The 23011-nt window shown below is 37.1% G+C and overlaps 1 protein-coding gene across 1 annotated transcript; it reads left to right on the forward strand.

Moving 5' to 3' along the window:
- Positions 1 to 574: 574 nt before the first annotated feature.
- On the forward strand, positions 575 to 21747 carry LOC114241801 (uncharacterized). Its single transcript, XM_028172772.2, has 12 exons — positions 575 to 2894; positions 3506 to 3744; positions 4335 to 4558; positions 4680 to 4810; positions 5295 to 5476; positions 10438 to 10586; positions 13790 to 13958; positions 14749 to 14942; positions 17838 to 17958; positions 18667 to 18856; positions 19341 to 19483; positions 21182 to 21747. The coding sequence occupies exons 1-12, from the start codon at positions 773 to 775 to the stop codon at positions 21710 to 21712; spliced, it is 4395 nt and encodes a 1464-aa protein (XP_028028573.2). The 5' UTR covers positions 575 to 772; the 3' UTR covers positions 21713 to 21747.
- Positions 21748 to 23011: the final 1264 nt, after the last annotated feature.

Here is a 23011-nt window from a genome sequence, read left to right on the forward strand (position 1 = left end):
GGTAAGTGTAAAATTTAATAGAAATATAGAAGATAAATATGGATTGTTCGCCTAGTTGATCTAATAGTTGAGCTTGGGTTCGATTCTCGGTCGGTATCATAGAACAAAAAGTCTCTTTGTTTTAAGACATCAATTATTTGGGATTTGAGTGCGTGTACAATGAAAATGAAATGCTCTTCTACACTCAATTACTGCCAACTTTTTTAATTGCTCTTAAAGGATGTTAACAAAGGATGACACCTTGTTACAAAATAAAAAAATAAAAAATCAAATTTATAAAATCTTCTGGGTTAAGGTTTTTCTGAACTACACATGTACATATGAGACAATGACAATTCTCGTCGGATGTCAGGATAACTAGACCATCAAACTCAAGCAAACAAAAGAAGTACTTATCATTAATAAACAATTACTCCATTTATCATTTTCACGCTTCCATTTCACTCTACAGCTATTGTCTGTTACAAATTTATCAATTAATTAATCAACAAATCAGTTGGAGCCGTCGAATGGACGCGCGCGCCGGACAATCGCCTTAAGAGCACACTATTTTTAAAACGAACTTGGATTCTTGCCATCAGCTTCGAATGCCAGTACGCTACCGTTAACCTCGCAACACACATCTTCCCTGAGCGTTTTAAAACGAACCCATAACCTAGACCGCGAAATATCAATGAGAACGTCTGAATGAGTTGCGAATACGCGAACGAAACTGAACCCGTTATAGCTTTCAGTACGGGTATAATGGCGCCGTGATTTAGTTCCGTCGGTCATGTCGCGACACTTATGGACGCTAACTCTAATTTTAATCTGCCTCCCTATCCTAGCCACAGTGATAACCGCATTCCGTATTCGCGACCTGCCCAAAGTTTCTCATGATAGTGCGAAAAAAGAACATTGTGATGATTGTGAAGCGAAGGTAGGTCATAAATTGAATAGTGTTCGAATCGATAGTGATAAACGACCGAACGTGGAAACAAAGAATGATGTTCGTGAAAAACTGGAGCAAACCAACAAAAAGCCTCTTGAACCCCATATTACTCATAAATATGTGACAAAGAGTGATAAAGATGACGACGATGACTTGGATGTTTCGAAGATAAGGCCAGCTTTTAAGAATGAACGAGTGAAGGCGCACTCTGTCGATTTGAAAACAAAAGCTGGTGATAAAAATAGTTGGAGTTTGTTCAGCGACGATTATGATAATGAAGACGATGAAGTTAATGATGATGACGATAATGATGATGATGAATATGGTGACAGTTATAGTGATGATGACGATGACGATGATGAAATGATCAGAAAGCATCCGATAACTCCTAAAATACCACGAGCTACAATTATTAATGTGAAAAAGAAAACAGACTTACCAAAACCTTATTCAATAGCTACTTTTAAAATTAGTGAAACTAAGAACAAATTAGAGAAACGTTTTGATTTTCATGACGATGAAGATGAAGATAGTGATGAAAATATTGATGATAGATTATCAAAATTTAGTAGGAAACAAACGAAAAATACAGAAGCAAAAAACGAAGAAAAAATTAATGTTAGTCACAAAGAGAAAAGTTTGCTAAAGGCCCAATCTAATGAAGAAATTCACAGTAAAGAAGATGGAGAAAGAAATAGTGGATTGAAAACAAAAGACAAACCAAGCCTCAAAGCAACCGAGAAAATGAAGGACGATGACACATTAACTAAAAATACTACAGATTCAAATACAAAGAATGCAAAACAGCATTTAGCAAAACATGATGTTGATCTTCGTTCAAATGAGAACTTTGAAAAAGATAAAAATAATACTCGGTCAAAGATTAAAGATTCGAATATTCCAGAAAAATTCGACTCAACCGAGAGTAAGCGAAATAAAATTAGTGACACCCAAGCCAAAAAAGCAATAGATGAGAAAAGTAAAAAAGATCAGCCATTAAAAACAGATTCAATAAAAACTGATGTTAAAAGTACCAAGCAAAGCACAAAACAACCAAAAATTAAAGAATTGGCTTTATCTTCTAGTAAAGAGGACCAAGCACCGAATAAAGAAAAACAATCAAAGGATCAATTATTAGCGCCTTCTGATGAATCAGAAGAATTTCAAACGTCAACATTCTGGTCACCGCTAACATTCTTTTTAACAGATAACAGTAAAGAAAAAGATGACATAGAGTCACCACCGCCAAAAAAATATTTAAATGAAAAAAATGCGGAAGCGCTAAAAGCAGAAAGTAAAGCAAAATCTTCGCCATCTGTTTCTAAAATATCAATTAAATCCAAGTCGAACCTTGATGATAAAGCAGAAGTAAAAATAAAAACTACAGATACATCTATTAAGACAGAAAAACGCTCTGAAAACATGAAAACTAACACCATTCCGCAGGAAATAAAAAAAGACTTAAAGAAAGAAACAAAAGATAAAAGTGAAAAAGCTGCAGAATCAATCAGTCATAAGTCAGTGGAACAAGCAACTTCGAAAGTTTTCATTTCTCGTGTGTTAAAAGATGAGAATGATAGTGATGGCAGAAAATTTGAGAAGAAAACAAAAGAAGACTCGAAAAAACAAGAAACTCTAGGAGATGAATACAAGCTATTGGAGACTATGAAAGAATTTAAAGTAGATCGAAGTAAAAAATGTACTGAAAAGCAATATATTAAAAGTAGTAGAGAATCAACTGAGAAATTGGTAGACGGCAAAGAAGTTAAAAGTGGAAGTCATTTAAAACAAATGAACGATGCATTACAAAGAAGAAATTTATTGAAAAGCGAATTCGACGATTTTTATACGTTTTTTCCGACATTTGCACCGAATTTTTCGCGCATTCACAATCCAGAATGCAGACGTCACGGTCAGATTGTATTAAGGCAACTACGTGGCACTAAATTATGGGCTCTGAATAGTGAGTTATTTTTATTTATTGTCAACTTTCTTATAATTTACTGATTCATACAGCCGTTAATTCTGTTGACACATAGAATTCCAAGAACGCTTACTAGATGTTAAAAAAAATATCAAACGGTAGTTTCAATAGAATATTTTGACGTGTATATTTTGAATATATTTAAATAACATGTAAAATTATTTTGAAACAAAATGAGTAAAATAGTAAATTTTCAACTTTTCAACTTGGTTGGTTTGTGTAACAATGTCTATGATTCTATTTCCAAAAGCCTATTTCTGCAGAAAAGCCATAATGCGTCGCTGTATGATAGATTAAAATTTCATTGATATTGCATTATCCAGAGGCTATGGTAGTTACTTAGCATTAGTCCAACTGATTCTAAATTTGCTTTCAGTTTATCTACATAAAAAAACAACTCTACACATGAAGTAGAACATAATATTTAATGCAATTTTTAGGCAAATAAATTACACATGATATGTAACACGATTTTAGGTCATAGGAACTCCAGGGAATTGTATTAGGTATATTTTGCAGTGTATTATGGCTTAAAACGTGTTAATGTTTCCCTATAGCACATTCGTGTCATGATAACATTAATATTTCAGTGCTGGATGCCACAGCTAAGATCCCCGCGGGAATCCTCCAAGGTAATGGCATCCAACTCGGTGATTTCGATCAGTGCCTCAGCAGTAGAGCTCGTGTACAGTTGGATACCGGGTCCGTCGTCAAGGTGCAGGGAAAGTATTGCTTGGTTCATTTGGACGTTAAGGCTGAACATCCCGAGCTGGAGACGCCGGTGCATTTGGCGCAAGCCAAAAACCTGATCAGGGGCCGGATTGATGATGTGAGTTTTGTAATTTAAGCGGATTTAAAGCATTTCAGCTTTGCAAATGAAACGAATATTTTAGCAATCCACGGATTGACCGTTTGGATATCGAGTTCATCGTGTTCTGAGTGAGGTATTTGAGAATGTCAGTGGACTTGTGTTTCTGGTGTAGGTTTATGAGGCTCCTTTGCCACCATCATCAGCCCACAGATGTTCACGGCTCGACAACAGCCTCCCCCAAGATTCGCCATGATGACAGGTCTTGCTTAACCTATACCCAGCGAGTTTTAGCACCTTTAGCAAGTTGTTGGTCCACTTCGTGGGATAGTAATCATAAGAGGCCCATATCAATGCCATAATGTTAATGATATAGAGGATAAAGTATGGGCTTAAATTTGAAGAGTAGGAGATTTATACAATCCAACTGACTTCGACCTCATGGTGGGGTCGACCTCAACGGCATTCACGTTGTAATATATATGGGCTCCATCAGATATAACGCCACGTGGGCTATGAATGCGTCTGCACATGGTAATAAAATAGGTTTTTTTACTTTTCCAACATAACCTATTTACATAGAATACAAATCGGTACAATACTTTGTTCAGCCAGGTCACTTTGTGCCGCGTTTTTCGACGCTGAGTTGGGGTATCTGTGTACCTTCAGCCTGCGATCCCGGGGATGTTGAACTAGTGTTTCGCGATGCCATTAAACACTATCAGAAGACCAGTGGATTTGCAATACGAGTTAAAGTTGATGAAGAAGACTGCCATGTTGAGGACCCTTCTGATTTATGGCAACGTTGGCTGGAACCGCCAGTACTTGCTACTTTGTGAGTTCCTTTTTATGTTTTTTATACTTAATTTAAGTAATAATGAGTACGTTTTACAATATCTAAATTTTTATTTTTATTCATTACATTAAAATATGAAATCATTGACGATGTATTACAGAGTATTTTACGGTGTCATCATTCTGTTAGTTATTGTGGGAACATTACAAGACTTTCTCGCGAGACTCCCAACAGATGAGGGCGTTGATAAAGGCAACAATAAAGGAGATAAAGAAAGAAGTCAAACAAAAGGTCGGTTTACTGAACATACAGCTTTTGGTTTTCGTATTAAACTTTTACCCTAATATTATATGTTGCTCTATTTGTGAAGACGAGTTGATAGAACTCACTGAAACCTATATTTGGTTGCATCCCTAATTTTACCATACAGCTGCTGTCCCATACTTTAAACTAAAACGCATGCTTCTTTGCAGCAATAGGGTTGATAGTGGTAGCTATGCATCATAATGCGCCCTTCTTATTTTCTGTCTTACTGGATTGTTAGGGATCTAATCAGTATCCTAAGGGTATTTTAATTCCAACGTCCTTCCCATTTCGGCCTATGCCCACAATGAACATTAATATGGAATGTGATTCAATGCTTTTAGGATGATCGAGATAATGTTTGAGGACGGATAACGGCATCTGGGCTTCACTAGACGCTTAGCCCAAATCTTCACTAAGCGTTTATAATTGCCACTCAGTATAATATTAAAGTTTTCTTCTTTGATTTCAGATGGTATATTCACTGTATTTTCATTGTACCGAACTGTCAGTAAGCTTACAGCTTCTGGAACCTCAGACGAGATACCCTGCATCCATGGAGTGAGGGCCATCGCAACCATAGCTCTTTTGGTGGCGCATAAATTCTTCCCAGTTGCTAATATGCCATACACCAATAGATTGAGGATTACAGATGTAAGTTAATTGTAGCTTTATGAAGTTGAGGAATTTTTTAGCATAGTTCAGTTGTCGTGTCCTAAAGGTTGAGTGGTCAGGTGCATTCGTATCGGGTGATGCGAAGATGATGTATTTAAATCTTTCTGGTTACTGGTGGTAAGAAAGAAAAAAAAGAAGTCATCGTGGCCTAAAGGATAAGACGTCCGGTGCATTCGTGTTGAGCGATGCCCCGGTGTTCGAAACTCAGGCGGGTACCGGTTTTTCTAATGAAATACGTACTCCACAAATGTTCACTATTGACTTCTACGGTGAAGGAATAACATCGTGTAATAAAAATGAAACCCGCAAAATTATAATTTGCGTAATTTACTGGTGGTAGGACCTCTTGTGAGTCCATGCGGGTAGGTACCATCACCCTGCGTATTCCTGCCGTGATGCAGTAAAGCGTTTCGGTTTGAAGGGTGGGGCAGCGGTTGTAACTATACTGAGACCTTAGAACTTACATCTCAAGGTGGGTGGCGCATTTACGTCGTAGATGTCTATGGGCTCCAGTAACTACTTAACATCAGGTGGGCTGTGAGCTCGTCCACTCATCTAAGCAATAAAAGAAAAAGATATATGGTTTAATTTACTTTACAATTAATAATAATACGAGTACTAAAGCCGGTAATATTATATACATATTTTCTTTAAAGATACAAAAAAAGCTGTTACTTGAATGTATTGCAGCCACGATTACAAAAAAATGTGTTTACGGCATCATTACTGTCATTACTCTTACCGATCTATTTACCTCTTACTAATGTGTTTAGTATGAAAATGTATTTAATTTATTTCAGTAACTGACTGACATTGAACGTAAAGACGCCTCAAACCAAGACTATTTTATAGCATCCTTGAGTGAAATCGAGAGCGATGTTTAATCAAATACATCTCAGGATAGATTTGTGAGATCTACGATCTTATTTCTAGATTGGCAAAGGCTATTTTTGTTTGTTAATTCTGTATTGTTAAATTTGTTTTGTCTCTGATAGCTGGTGTTATCTTTGGCCGGTTGCCACGACTTGTGAGTTTGGCGTTTTGTTGTATGCGCGACGTCCAAACTGACTCATTTGATCGCTAAGGTATTCGAAAACGGATCAGTGGAATGCTTTAAGAGGTCAATGTAATATTTTCATTGTATGAATGTGAAGGGAAAATGGAAAAATGTAAGATACACAATCTAAAAAAAATTATAGTTTTATATGGTTTTTTTACAAAAAAAAAAATTTTTACACTATATTCAATTTACATTTATTAAAAAAATAAAAATTAGTTTTTTTAACTATTATTTATTTTTCATTTTTTAGTTGTATTTCAAATTAATATATTTTTTTTCTTTTTTTTAATATTCAATTGTCATCGGTCCTTGATAAATCTATAAAGTTTGAATGAAATCTGACCGTTTAAAGTGCGTAAAAATCGCGTCTAAAAGAGTCAAACATACAAACATACATACAAGTGAAGCTAATATAAAGCGTGTTTAAAAAGATTGATAAATTCGCGTGTCTATGATTTCACATTTGACAGGAGTATTCAATTTTTAATTATGGCAACATTTTAAAATAAGGTGGGACGTAAGATTGTCTAACCGTTTACGGTGAAAATCATTTTAATTTTTTTTAATCACTGTAATTATAAACCTCCTTTTGGTGGCTGACTGACTTCGGTGATATTTACCTACTATTTATGCAAACAACATTAAAGCTGTATTGCTCCTGCGTCCTTTGTCTTGCGTTGCTCTGCGAGAGTTTAAAAAATATACCTACAACTCGACCAACCTAAGTTTGCACCTCGCATCAATTACGTCACACTGCCGCTTGGGTATGGTCTAAAAAAAGGATTCACTATGACTTTAAAAATGTAAATAAATGTTTGTTAGATTATACTTTGCATTTATTGTTTTTAACAATATATTATACATAGGTACATTAGAATATAGCGATATCGAGTTTTTGTATTGAGACCACGCGGGCGGGCGTTCTTGCACTTCTTAAATTTGTATCCCAATTGCTCATTAAAATTTTCCTTTATGTTTCTTTTTTAAGGATTATGTTTCTCCCTTCACTGTGTATCACCTTTCCTTTCATTTTAAATTATTATTTCATTTTAATTTAAAATGTTGTTCCCACAACAATTCTGTCGAAGTAAAAGAAAATGTACATTAAACATTCTGTAACAACAGTACAACAAAAACTTAACAAAAATAGTCCAATAATATAACTAAACTCAACATAAAACTTAACAAGAACAGTTAAAAAATTTAAAATGCAACGGATAGGGAGACGAAAACTCGTATGACGCGTGTCGGCGACAAAGATGCTAACGGTACTGACGCGACAGGGCGATCGCGGGAAGGTGAGCGGCGAAGCGGGCGGGGCGCCACATTCCAGCGAGGTGCAAGCTTAGCTTGGTCGAGTTGTACTTCCTTAATCGGACCACCTCAAACGCACGCTGCCCATGTAATTGCATTCAATTCTCAAAATTATAAGTTTAATTTAATAACCGGTATTTTTCAATAAATAATTCTTTCATAATTAGAATGATATAGACAGAGCTTCTACATAGATTATTATAATGTTTTATTTGTACTGGTTACTATAGTATGAAATAGCCAATTCAATATTCGTTAAATACCTTCGATCGACATATTATTTCTCGGTTGAGTTCCTGAAATACGTTTTGCTTCGTTATTTGTGTCAGGCGTTTGAATTCGTACATTTTGTATCGATTGATAATTAGAGAAAAAGCGTTGCTAAAACATCTGGTACTACGTTCATAGTATTATCAAATGCTCACGGTTCCTGTAATGATTTTGTCTGTGTAGGTGTTCCGACCAACTCTATGTTTTTTATCTATTTCTGCATATGCAATATGCATTGGTAGAGTATTGGAGTTCTTTGGACACATTATTTGAAAGGAGGGTCACAATCTTGAGCAGCTGATGCTGACGGGCAAGATAGAGGGCAAACGTCCCAGAGGACGCAGTCCCACGAGATGGTCGGACCAATTCCGATCTTGTCTGGACATTAAGCTCCACGATGCCCTTCACGAGGCCAAGGATTGCAGCGGACGGAGAACAACATGTACAATTACATAAGAGATAGATGCAGTGGGGGAGTCACGACCCTCAGTAATGAGGAGAACGACGCAAGGACGAGGAGGATCTAATCTATATCTATTATATTTACTACTGTTATTTCCAAATCACTGCTCCGTCGTAGTAATGGGTATTTATGCCTCTTGAACCAAACGCTTCTTCTAGTAGGTGGCGCCATTCTACTACTAACAACCACGAAAAATATGTAGTATTCCACACGGCCGCTTATTACTACCTACAAAAAAGCAATTTGAAGTCGTCGTGGCCTAAAGGATAAGACGTCCGGTGCATTCGTGTTGGGCGATGCACCGGTGTTCGAATCTCAAGCGGATACCAATTTTTCTAATGAAATATGTACTCAACAAATGTTCACGATTGACTTCCACGGTGAAGGAATAAGATTGTGTAATAAAAATCAAACCCGCAAAATTATGGTTAACTGTTAGTAGGACGTCTTGTGAGTCCGCACGGGTAGGTACCATCGCCCTGCCTATTTCTACCGTGAAGCAGTAATACGTTTTGTAGGGGGGGTGGGGCAGCCGTTGTAACTATACTTGAGACCTTAGAACTTATATCTCAAGATGCGTGGCGCATTTACGTTAAAGATGTATATGGTCTCCAATAACCACTTGACACCAGGTGGGCTGTGAGCTCGTCCAACCATCTAAACAAAAAAAATATGAGGATGTGGCCCATCTGATAGCGATTGTTACCGTCGTTGCTTACCACTGTGTACACTCAGCAAGCCTGATTTATAGATGCATATGTCATAGTGTTCGGAAAACACCATGCAGGGAAGTTAACCACAAAGCCGAATGGTATGTAGCATAAAAGATCTCTGGAAACGGACTGTCGATGTACGCAGCAGTTCCAGATAGTATACATAAACTCTGCTTCGGTGGCGGGAGATGCTGTGGTAAAAAAGGATTGGAGGGACCATCTTGAACAATTCCTCAGGGCACACAAGGGACATACGCTATAAAACCAAGGAGAACCGTAGACCCAGATAATCCAATTTACCCGTGAGAATGTGTTTATCGACATTTCGAACGTCAACAATGATATTAGATATAACGATATAAGTGATTTTAATTATATATTACTGTATACATGGGTAAGCTGTGATTATAGCACAAATATATACTATCATCATTCTCGGTATCTCTGTCGCGTAGCAATGAAAAAATAAGTAAATAAATATTTTACGTCAACCTGTGAGAAATCACTATACCTTTAAAGTATTGATATATTAATACGCGAAGCAAAAACTTTGTATCCCTTTTTACGAAAATTGCGCGGACGGAGGAGTATGAATTTTTCCACACTTATAGAGAATATAGAGAAGAAGTGCACAATGCTAGAATTTTTTTCAAATAATTCATAAAATATACATTAAATCAATAAAGAAAACATTACACACACTACATACCATGTATTTGACGCACACACGCATGCATACTATTTATTGTCAAACTTTTGTTCTTGACGTCTGTGGTCAAATTGAAAATAGATTAAATATTGTTTGTCTTTGTTAATATTTTTTATAGTGTAGTCTTGGCGAAATTTGTGACTATAGAAGTATAAAACACAATCATAATAGTGTACAAACTTACAATACCAAATAATTATAGTCGAATTTCGACTACTGCGGGACCTCTAGTTATAATATATTATCATTAAGAAACTGTCAGAATAACCCGACCAGTTTGAAAAGTAGTTGTTCATTATGAGGAACGGGACAGCGATTTTCAAACTTAACATAAGACTAGAGGAATAAAACTTAAAAAGTCCTGAATAAAGCCCGAAGGGGAACTTAAATTATTTTCAATTTTGCTTTCAGACAGTAAGTTCACCAATGTGGTCGTGGTGCAGAGCCGGATGGATGTTCACGGATTGCTTTCTTCTTTTAAGTGGAACTCTGACTGCTCACCGCATGAGCATTGACACCGAAACAGCGGCACCGAAGCGTCTCTTCTCCCGATATATCAGGTACACTATCCCACTGAATCTTTCGATCATTAGAGACGCCCAAACAATCATAAAGCGAATCCGATTTATGTGATACGAATTACTAAATAAGATTACTAAAAATACATACAAATTACTCGAGAAAGATTAAATCGTTTCGTTAAATGTATTGCATTGATTTTTCTGTCGAGCGGCTGACCCATCTGATAATGTTATATCAATATAAATGTCAAATGTTATAATGAAACAATGTGAAACATAGTACTACAAATCTTGTTAGAAATGCATAGGGCGCTTCATCAACCCAATGAAAAATTAGTAAGAAAAACGAAAACAGTGCGAATTGAGTCTCACAATTCTGACCCGCTCCTGTGGACCGAATGGTAAACAGTCGACGTCGCCCTAAACACGTCATTATGGATCTTCCCGATACATTAACGGTGCTTTTAGGTACCTCAAGCACCGATCACAGTTCTCGGCGAACCCTTCGCTTACGACGAAGTGCTCGACGAGTAAATTAACCCATAGATAGAGCCTACTGAGTGTCTTGTCGGATCTTCTCAGTGGGTCGCGTTTCTGATCCGATGGTAGATTCTGCGAAGCACTGCTCTTGTTAGGGTCAGTGTTAGCAACACTTCTGGTTTGAGCCCCGAGAGCTCACCTATACGTCAAGGAGAAGCTGAAATAGCCTCTCGAGGCTATTAATTTGGGTAAGAAAAAGAAAGATAAGACAATGCATAATTTTAAGGATTTTAAAGATAAATAAAACACATTTTTTTCTTTCTTTTTTAACGTAGTACACATTCTGATGTTAAGCATAACAAAACGTCAAAATATTATTAATAATTATTAGCTTTCAAAGTTTTCTTTCATCTGTTTTACTTCGATAAGCAAGTTTTGAAGTTTTTAATGGATTTTAAGAGCAGCACTTTGATCAGAACAAAAACTAGTTGCTACTTTCGTGAAAGTGTTGTTCATAGTTTTCTCGGAAACAACAAGCAATTGCAATTATCAAAGGTTGAGTGAAACTATACTTAAAGGCTTCAAACTTTTAGATCACAGAATGTCTTGTAAGCTTCAATTATATATAATAACAATATGTGATAGACTAAATAAATGTAACAAGAATATTACAGAGAGAATATGACGGGAGATTACATTGAGGTTTTTATTCGAGCAAGCTTACATAAACAAAAAATACATATTTAAAAAAAGATTTTGGTGTTCGTTAATTTATGGTCATCGTCAAAATCAATATACATGTGGGATGCAGACTTCAGACAATTAATAAAAGTTTCGCGGTTACTTCCACGTTTTATTACAATACTATTAATTAAAATTATAATCGTTTCGTCGTGCTCGTGCTTCGTGCTTCGTTCGTCGTCGTTCATCTGTCATCTCACACGTCATCCCCTTCCTTACTCGATATACCGCTGCGTTCACAAACATCAACTTGCATCCATCATATCATGCGTTCAAGAAAACATTATAAATAGAAAGAAGTAACTAAAACAAAGAAACGAAAACCAGCGATTTTTTTTTTTTTTTTTTTTTTTTTTCCGTCAGTCGTTTGTTTTTATTGATTTAGGATTCGTAGGTAGACCTCGGAATGTTAGAAGTCCCAGTAAGTATTATCGTGCTTTTTATTTTATTTTCCTTGTTGTTTTGTTGTAGGCTGCCCACCGGTTGTTACTGTGTGTGTATTCAACAATGAATTTGATTTTTGTTTTGTTTTTCTTATTTTTATACTAGTTTATACCACGCTCTAAGTCTAGTAACGCGTACCTAGTCTTCATTCCCGCAATGAACCAAAGGGAAACGGGGGTAACTGAAAATCAGTTATTAAAATTCCCTTTACATGCATTTACACGTACAAGGAACAAACATGTTACATGCAAAAATCGGACATAAAATTGTCTCGATTGATGTCAATAAAGCTTACCGCTAGTCTTTTTAATCGATTGACATTTAGTAGTGACATCCTGAATTTAATTTATTGATGAGATTAATCAGATTTACTGTGATTTCATTAAAATGCAGATTTGTAATGGTGTAATGTTGTAAGGCAAAAATCTAATTAAGTTTTAATCGCTTATGCTTATGTTACGCAATCGTGCTGTTTTTGACTAGATCGCATTTTTTGAAAATTTTATTACTATATGTAATTCAACTTAGATGTCAGTATAACACACTTGTTGAATGTCAAAATATAAATAACAATGTTAACTCTACCACCGGTTCCAAAAAAAAAGGCCACAGTCCTGAGAAGAACCGGCGAAACAAACTCAGCGGGCTTTTTTTTTTGTTTTTTCTCAAATATTTTCTTTATTTTTTAAATAAGTAACAATATTTGCAGTAAACGAAAAAACAAGTCAAAAAATACAATTACAAAATAATAATAATAATGAAAAATGAAAAGGCCAGGAGCGAACGCCGCATTCCCACGTAGTAGATAATCCTTAACTTTATAATATGCCTTATTGCACAAACGTTCCTTGACCGTTTTCTTAAATCTATGAACAGGTAGTAATTGAACGTTTTGTGGGATCTTGTTGTTGTACATTTTTCACAAGTTGTACACCCAGCCTCCTAAAAGAGTTGCTTATTTTCTTAGTTCGAGCCGCCGGCAGTGCAAGCCTATGTTTGTTCCTAGTGTCCACATTATGCAAATCGCAGACTCTGGGGAATTCTTCAATGTTTTTACGCACGTACAATAAATTTTCAAAAATGTATTTGGGCGCTAAAGTTAGAATTTTGATTTCCTTAAACTTGTCCCTCAAGGATTCCCTCGGGTGCATATTATAAATAGCACGAATAGCCCTCTTCTTCAGGATAAAAACCTTAAATACCATTAATATACCATTAAATAGCTAATATTATTAAATACTATTGTCTCGTTTGTTTGTCAAGCGATTTCTTTTTTCTTTTTCTTTGTAATCATTATTGACAGCTTTAGTGTTGTCAATACATTTTTGGAAACAAACATTTCTAAATGTCAATACCAAAACAGAAGAGAAAATGTAACACATAAATTTAATCTAGATCTTGTGTTGGCAGTGATATGGTCGAATTTCGATCACTGACCGGGCACTAGTTGTGTTCCTATTGCCGAATAAGGGTTCTCGTAATTTTCCAGTGATTGTTTAGTATCCAACTGGTTGTTGGGATGTTTATCGAATCCCTAGCTGAACTCCTAGAAATAAACAGCTTGTAATTCTTTCCAGATTGACTCCAGCGTTGCTTGCTGTAGTATTGTTTTACGCTTACATCTGGGATAACATATCGTCAGGGCCCATGTGGGGTACATTCGTTACGAAGAACGCCGAGATTTGCCAGCAAGGATGGTGGTGGAACTTGCTTTACGTACAGAACTACTTCGGTCTTGAAGAAATGGTAATTTTTTGATTGAATTGTGTGTACTCAGAAATCAGTATTTTTTACTTTTATATAAGGGAAATTACTTTTTAGTAGTACAAAGCATTTGGTAGGCAGCGCCTTGGCTCTGCCCCTGGCATTGCTGAAGTCCATGGGCGACGGTAACCACTCACCATCAGATGGACCGTATGCTCGTTTGCCTACAAGGGCAATAAAAATAAAAGCATACGCAATTATGTGTTAGTTATTAGTTCATACATGACAGAACGGGAATACATTGGCCTACCTTGTGTAATTGAATCAAAGTTAAATTGGGCGAAACACTTATATGCACTACAATTTAAGAGCTAAATAGAAAATTCTTCTTTGTTAGGCAGAATAATATCAAACAGCCATACTCTTTATACATTTCTCAAAATTTGAATTACTGATACCCAGTGCTTGCTTCTGGAAACCGGTCAGTCGGCTCATAGCCAACGGTAGGCTGTCCGGTATCTGAAAATCATGAGACTTTTTTTTTCTTTTTTTTCTTACCTAAGCTAAGAGCCTTGAGAGGCTATATCAGCGTGACCTTAACTAGTATTTGAGCTCACGGGGCTCAAACCTGACGACATTGCTAACACGAACCCTAGTAAGAGCCGTGCTTCGCAGAGTCTACCACCGGATCGGAAACGCGACCCACTGCTTAACATCGACGATATGAAAATTGATTGTTGTAATTTTTTATTTAGTTCTTTTCTATATTAAGCCATTCTTTCAGTATATATTTTTTTGATAAACTCATCACATTTCTATTGACTAATTTCAGTGCGCACCTCAAACTCATCAGCTAGCCTTAGACATGCAGTTAACTATACTTGGAGGCATTGTCGTTTGGGCGATCCAAGTGAAGAAAGGTTTATCTTTGATCCTTCTGCCGGTTCTGCACGGCGTGGCTGCGTATTTGAGGTACTCCACGGTACGCGATCATCGGCTTACACTGTTGGCTTATCACGGTGTTAGGTAAGATTTACTTTAACAATAAGGGACTTTGATGATAAACAAGCGGCCCGCTCCGGTTTCACTCGGGTTTTTAACAAAAATTTCAACGATACTTGACGTTGTTTTATTTTTTTAAATAAAAGAACACTTATTGCGGCATAACTATAATAATGCAAGCGATGTAAAGAATATTTTAGGTATTTTTTTTACACCTTGGGTTACATTATTGGAGTTTTAGTAAGGATCCCTATTTTTTTTCAAAAAAGATTATAGCCTATGTCATTCGGGAATAGTGTAGCTTCCAAACAGTGAAAGAATTTTTCAAATCGGTTCAATAGTTTCGGAGTCTATTCAATACAAACAAACAAACAAACAAATCTTTCCTCTTTATAATATTAGTAAAGATTAGTATAGATGAATCGTCAATTCGAATGAGCTGTGAAAAGCGGTTGATAGCAACAGGGCTGGGTGATCTGATGTGATTGCGTTACTGTAAATTGCATAAATGAAGTATCCCGTGTACTGGTATGCTGTTTCCGTTGTTATTTTTGCTGGCGAGAAAAAAAAGCCAACTCCAAATCATAGACGTTTTTTAATTCACTAAAAAAACTTCACATGATTGAAGACCCATAACTGTAAGACTAGGCATCGTCCGTAAAAGTCTCAGCAAGTTTTTTTCTATTAATATATTTTTAAATGAGGTCGTTATTTAAAAATTACGAGGTCAAGCAATCATCCAGTAAGTCAAGTCAATTTAACAAATCCAATTAATCTCCGAATAATTTATGTTGTCGCTAAATTGATTATAGATTTTTTTAATCTGAGTCCTTCAAATCATAGATATATTTTTTTCGTTAGCAAAATATATCATTCAGGTCTAGCGTTTTATTAACTAACTGCAATCAGAAGATCTTACATTATAACCGGATATTATAAGGGGATAATAATAATAATGTTTATGACCCATATCACGTCTATGCTGAGTGTCGGTAAATGCGCCACCCACCTTGAGATATAAGTTCTAAGGTCTCAGTATAGTTACAACGGTTGCCCCACCCTTCAAACCGAAACGTATTACTGCTTAACGGCAGAAATAGGCAGGATGGTGATGCGGACTCACAAGAGGTTCTACCACCAGTAATTACGCAAATTATAATTTTGCGGGATTGATTTTTATTACACGATGTTATTCCTTGACCGTGAAAGTCAATCGTGAACATTTGTTAGGTACGTATTTCATTAGAAATATTGGTACCCGCCTGCGGGATTCGAACACCGGTGCATCGCTAGATACGAATGCACCGGCTGTCTTATCCTTTTTAGGTCACGACGACTTAAAAAATGGTATTTTTTTTATGATTGAAGGATTACTGGTGGCCCGGAGGCCTTTCCAGTTTCACCAGGACAGGTGGGCGAGCAAAGGCTCAGCCAGGAGGGGTGGGATTTGCTAACAGCTACCCGAGCGCCTCCGAAGGAGACCTAACAGCTCAAGAGTAGCTGCTTCGCGAATGAATCTACTACCGGATCGGAATCGCAACTCGCTGAGAAGATCCGGCGAGAAACTCAGCGAGCTGATTCATGGGTTAGGTTGCACGTCGAACTCTTTGTCGAGTTCGACGAGTACGGTTACCGGGGTCCCTAAGCCTGCTCCTAGAGCTGAAGGCGTCTAATGCAAAGGTTATTGGATCTGATGGATCCGTAACCGACACTAGACACGGGCGTCGACGGTGACTGGCTCCTCCGTGATCAGGATTCGGGGAGTAGTCAGCGGCGGCAACGATAAAGCGATTATCATGACGCCTTCAAAAATGGTGATACGGTCAAGCGTTTTATGTAGCTTGACCGATGTCTAAAAGTAGGGGGAGGCATTTTGTTCTGCTTTGTATGGGAAGTATGTTCTGGCAAGCTAATTATCAAATTGTTTATAATAATAGTCAATTCAACTAAATTGATAATATTATTGTGAGTTAGATGTGTCCCACGCATAAGGCGACATTACAAAGCACAAATAAAATCCGTATTTATTATTGTCTACTTATTCAAATAAGAACAAATTATAGTATGAGTATTTAATTTTAATCATTATGTCTAGTTTGATTAAAGTTCAAGTTCCGCATTTTCTTTTTTAAAATTATTTTTTTCACATCCGACATAACAACAACTAAATTCAATTAAGTGATTATTAAAATTTAATTAAATTAATTTTAAAACCTGTTTTTGTTTTTTGACTATTATAATTTGAATGAAACAAAAATTTAACTCATTAAATTTTAAATGTGTGAAATACGAATTGTCATCGTAGCCTTCATAGAGGAACCAATTACATCTCTGAGATATTTCATTGCAAATTTATGAGTATCCAGTCGGCATGAGAGCAAGTTGTTTCATTTTCAACAATTCTTGATACTCTTTGAATTTGAACCATATCCACTTAATATTCATATCATTCATACGGTCTTTTTTTTCTTGACGACCAGATGAAGCTAATGGTATACCAGGTGCTAAGTGATCATCGGGGCTCATAGAGATCATAACGTGAATTACTGTCATGCAGAGACATCCAATTGAAATGTACAACAGACTCGTGTCTTGTCGTTAGAAATCATCTATTATTGTTGTTCAACACATCGGAATCTTAAGAAACTGCGGGCAGTACACATCGATATTTGTTGTGCTACCCATCGTTCGTGTCAGTGCTTTACTACTCCTGTATGTTAGTTCTTTATAGTACCACTCTTGTTATAGTTTGTTTGTGTACATACTTATCTTCAATAAACTATTCAAAGCAGTACATATTTATACTCACTGTGTAAAACACCCTTCGTGTCAGCGCCTACCTAATACAGTTAGAAGCAGAACTAATACAACTGCATCTACAGGCTTTTCTAATTCGACTGAGCTCTATGTCTGTTGCAGTGTAAGCCAGCTGTATAGGACTGCTCGTTTGAGCTATACATCGACATTGCACCGATCTACAGCATACCTGATAGGAATCACATTGGGCATGGCTTTGACAAAACCGACGAGACACGGCAAGGTAAATTATTTTGTACCTTTTCCGATACGTAAAGAGTTTTCGTGTTTTAACTGTTGTGACAGTGGAAGACTTTTTTCACATTATGATGGAGTGTGCGCGGAATGATGATTTGAGACAACAATTCTTTTCAAAACATACAGATTTTCGACAAGTTGGAGGTGTAAATTGCGTATTAGCCTTTCCGGAATCCGAAATGGCTAAGTCACTTTATAAAATAGTTTTGGTGGGCCTTCAGAGACGATAACAGTTTTCTTTATTTTTTTATATAATTTTTTGTTGCACAATGGAGTGACATATTCACTAAGTGAATAATCTCCTTAAAAAAAGATTAAAAAAAAAAACTGTTGTGACAATCACCACTAGCTGGAGCCTATAGCTCAACGTAATCTCGTTCGCTTTGAGATGTGAATCTGAAGTCTGAAACATGACTTGTCGAATCCCCCTGATTCACTCTCGGTGATTTTAGGACCCTCAAGAACCGGTCACCGTCCTCGTCGAACTCGTCGATTACGACGAGCGAATTAACCCATAGATACAGCCCAGAGTTTCTCGCCGGATCTTCTCAGTGGGTCGGTAGGTCAGTGGGCTGTGAACTCTTTCCGTATAGAAAATAAATAACATTATTTTTTGGTTCCAATGTGTAATATTCGTGATTATTCTCAGATTATGACTCTAGTTAAATATTTCCTGATAAATAATATATTACAGATAATCCTAACACTTGGTTGGCTAACCAGTGGTATGCTCTGGGCCTTGGTCTGGTGGGCAGGCATCGACTCAGGCTCTACCAGCTACCGCTACAGCGCATCATTCGCTGCTCAGTATGCTGGATTAGCGCCGATTGCATCCGCAATGGCTATAGCTTGGTTGATTTATGCAGTTAATAACGGAAACTATGGTAGGTCTCTTTACGTGATCTATTTTTTTTCTAGCATTAATCAGCTATTGTTATCAGTTACTCTGGTGCATAGTTCACGTGAATATCACAGTCAGCTTAAGACAAGGAGTCGTGGTCATAATTGTATAGTTGTCCTATTCATTAAACTGGGACACGTTGGTATTTTACGTCTATGAATCTGTGGGATGTGTTGTAGGTTCACAGGGGTAAGAGTCACCACTCTGTCTATTAGGTGTAAAGTGGTCACATGTTGTGATCTGAAGCTTTAGATGGCTTTTATATTTTTTTGGGATTTCGACCTCATATTTTCAAGTAGGCCGCGCGGTTCATACAGTGAGGTATTGGACCTTTTTGAAACATGTAAGACTGTCTCTACCTGTTCAGTCTTTTTTACTTAATATTTTTTGTAACTCTGCTAACAACATTGGCAGTGCTACTCATCTGTCACCGAAGGTTAATGAAGACCTCATTTTTACTTTCTCAGGTCTGCTATCTCAGTTCCTCTGCTGCCGGCCTTTGGCTATAATCAGCCGTCTCTCCTACGCTCTCTATTTGTGTCAGTTCATAATCTTTATGACTAACTTGGGCGTTGTCAGAAATTCAAGTGAATTCACTTTGATGTCTCTGGTAAGAGAATTTGTGCAACAAGTATTACTTGATACGAATGATAACACTTGGTAACACTACGAACGAATGAGTATTCTGAACTTTACTATTAATTTATCAAATATGTAATTTCCCGCTTGAGGGGTTGAACAGCCGTTCTTAAATACAATTTTCCCCGGTAACCGTACTCGTCGAACTCGACAAGGAGGTCGACGTGCAACCTAACCCATGCATCAGCCCGCTGAGTTTCTCACCGAATCTTCTCAGTGGGTCGCGATTACGATCCGGTAGTAGATTCATTCGCGAAGCAATTGCTCTTGAGTTGTTAGGTCTCCTTTGGAGGCGCTCGGGCAGCTGTTAGCGAATCCGACCCCTCCCGGCTGAGCCTTTGCTCGCCCACCCGTCCTGGTGGAACTGGAAAGGCCTCCGGGCCACCAGTAATTTTTCAATCATAAAAAAAATACAATTGATTGTTACGCTTCGACCTTATACCTCGAAAAATTTAGCTGCACTGTCTATGACCTCTAATAACCTTTGGAAACTAAGCGGGGAGCCCGTTAAATAACAGTTAATTGGTAGATTTAAAAATACAGTTAAGTAGAAGATCATTGTAAAGACCTCTTGGCTCTATCTAGTCGGAAGTAGAGCTTATTTTAATATTTAATAGACATGCAAAACGACATTTAAATTTACAATAAATCTGAAGATATTTAGAATTTACTAGTATATATATGCAGACCTTTTCTATACTCCTTTATATGCATAATTCTCATACCCAAACATTCATTTTATAGTACAAACCTTATATTAATTATTTAAACCTCAATGTAGTACTAAATAACGGCTTGGTTATGCCACAGGTATGGCCAAGAGTGATGGGACAAAGATTACATTTTGAGAAATTTTGTTACTTTGTAAATAGATATCATCTTTTTACATTCGTAATCATTAGAAGTTGTTTTTCAGTCACGTCAACATCATCAAAATCAAAGTTGAAGAACTTAAAACATGTATAATAAAATACGTTTTTAAAATTTTAAACAACATTTTTTTATGATTTACGTGGTTAAACTTGTTTCTCTGTGTCATCTTCTTCAAGTTGTCAATTATGTTCTCTCGAGTGTTTAATTTATAATACGTCATTGTAATTCATTGTATGAATATCATCGAGTCAAGATGAAATTCAAAGATCAGTTATAGGAGTTTTTTAAAATTACATTATTTCTAATAGATTTTCAAAAAGACTATATATAGAAGATTTATAGGAGGTTTTTTCTAATTATATTATTGTTTAACAGTTTCTCAAAAAGATTATAACTTTTGCTTTGGCATTGTTCTAAAATATTAGTATTTACTTGGCATTCATCGGTAAGATACTGGATACTAAAACAGTATCTTTCGGTAACGGTATAGCTGTATCTACTAATTTGCCCACAGCAGTCAAGATAGTTTTAGTTGAATTCAATGCTACCTTGACTCTCTCGGATATTTCTGATATGCTTGTGTTGAAGTTCCCATCCTAGGTTATGTTAGATTAGTAGATTAGTTGTAGGATCATATTCCTGACGACTACTGCTCCCATATAATAATTAGCGGTGGTGTTTTACTGGGTTTTTCCTCTCGGGTGCTCTTTTCGTTTAACATGTCAATTATATGATAACGTACAACAAAATGGAAATGTAACTTTTGAATAATAATCTTGGGTACTTTTCTCCTCAGGTCGATTTACAGGAAATAGCGGCGATTCTGATTTCGTCAATTATCCTGACACTAACTCTAGTAATTCCAATGCAATCTTTTCATAAGCTACTAAAATTTTCATTCAAATTCGAAAATAATCTACAAAATGGGCCAAAAACAGAGAAAAATGAAACGAATTCTAAAGACCTTTATTCGAAATCAAAAGAAGAACGAGAAATCAAACAGAAACCTAGAGCTCACTTTCTAGCTCACAGAGAAGTGTTAGAAGAAATACCCGAAGAAGAAGTCGAGTATGAAATGCATAGACATAAAAATGAAGTACTAGATGAAATTGTAGAGGAAGAAGAAAACGAAGAATTAGGAGAAGTAGATCAACATCATTTTGATGAGGAATTAGATGTTATTGAAGAAGAACAAGGGGGAGAGGAGGCTTGGGTGGAAAGGGAGTATGACGAAAGACCTTATTCTAGAGAAGACAACGAACTGGATGAATGGGAGTGGACAGCTAACAATGAAGATGGTGCTCAATATTTTCGAAACATAAGATAGCATTCTTGTTTTAATTAAACGTAATTTGAAATGTGTTTTCCGTTTCATTTACATACGCTAAATTAAAAAATAATAATATTTTATGTTTAATGGATTAATTTAATGAGGTACTTGGAAACTTAATTATGTGTAATTTTAAACCTGTTAGATTATTAGTGGAAATGGACACTAGGGCGCATTTAGAAGAATTTAAGCGAAGAGCAGTCAATATATTAAGGATTGAGGGTGTGTCTCAGAATAGGTGGCGGAATTCACTTTGTTGTCTTGTGGGCTCCGATAGCTACATAGGGATTACAAGACCATGAGCTCAACTACCAAGTGTAATAGTAAATGGATTGTTTTCCACCGAAATTTAATCCCTCTAAGACGTCAATTAAGAAGGTGAAGATTTTCTACCCAGTAGGTGTTTTTGCTCGATAGAACGACACTCTGAACTCGACGTTGTTTCTTGTATTAATTCTAGCTTATTTTGTAAGATACAAATTTGAGTTAACTTATACGCTTAGTTAACTTATATTATTTGGGGGTTGATGCTTCCCGCTTCCGTAGGTTTAACCCGCGATTCCCTACAAGTAACCCCTGGGTGGTGCTAAACGGGAGCCGAAAACACAATCGGTGGTAGGACCTAGTCCGACTGGCTGGCGACCACCCTCCAACTAGAGTCTGCCGCCAAATAGCCTAGCTGTGTTCCGGCATGTGGGTTGGAGAGCCAGTTCTATTCCTTTCCTTTCCTCCTCCTTGTTGAGGGTGAGTCTTGGTGATACTTGGAACATGCAGAGCAAACGTGCGCGCAAGTCCACGGGGCGTGGGTTGCTGACGGGGGTATAGGGAGACCCAGTGAAACGGTGCCTGCCGCCGCCCGCCGGTCAGTAGGGGACCTGAACCTGGGTGTCACAACTAAACTCCGCCCCAGGAAGCTGTCCCGCCAACCGGTGTAAAATCCTGTCATACGGTCGTCGTGCCGGAGTCGGAGACCGGAGTGGATCCCGGCGATCGTATGCAGGGTGGACTGGGGGCCCTTCCATGCCCTGCGTCAGCTTCTCGCGCAACCCCGGATCGAGTGTTCATTGTGCCCTGCGCTTTATTCAGGTATTGCCTTGATCTCACCTCTAGCATCTTACCTCTCCAAATCCTTACTCTCCAACTAAAATTAATAATAATATGAAAGTCGACAAAAGAAAAAGAGTTTTTTCGGCGGATCCCCATTCCACGTTTAATGTGGATTTCAGCAATGTCAGGGGTCTACACAGTAACCTTGACGCCGTACATCACCACCTTGAGACGGCGCAGCCTGCCCTC

Source organism: Bombyx mandarina, chromosome 13 (assembly GCF_030267445.1).
Source record: "Bombyx mandarina strain Sakado chromosome 13, ASM3026744v2".
Classification (NCBI taxonomy): Eukaryota; Metazoa; Arthropoda; class Insecta; order Lepidoptera; family Bombycidae; genus Bombyx; species Bombyx mandarina.

Bases quoted from the DNA above. Each gene is read 5' to 3' on its own strand.
- LOC114241801 (XM_028172772.2), top strand. From the start codon at position 773: ATGTCGCGACACTTATGGACGCTAACTCTAATTTTAATCTGCCTCCCT. The intron at 3,745-4,334 runs GTGAGTTTTGTA...TACTTTGTTCAG, and splicing joins TCAGGGGCCGGATTGATGAT to CCAGGTCACTTTGTGCCGCG. The intron at 4,559-4,679 runs GTGAGTTCCTTT...GATGTATTACAG, and splicing joins CCGCCAGTACTTGCTACTTT to AGTATTTTACGGTGTCATCA.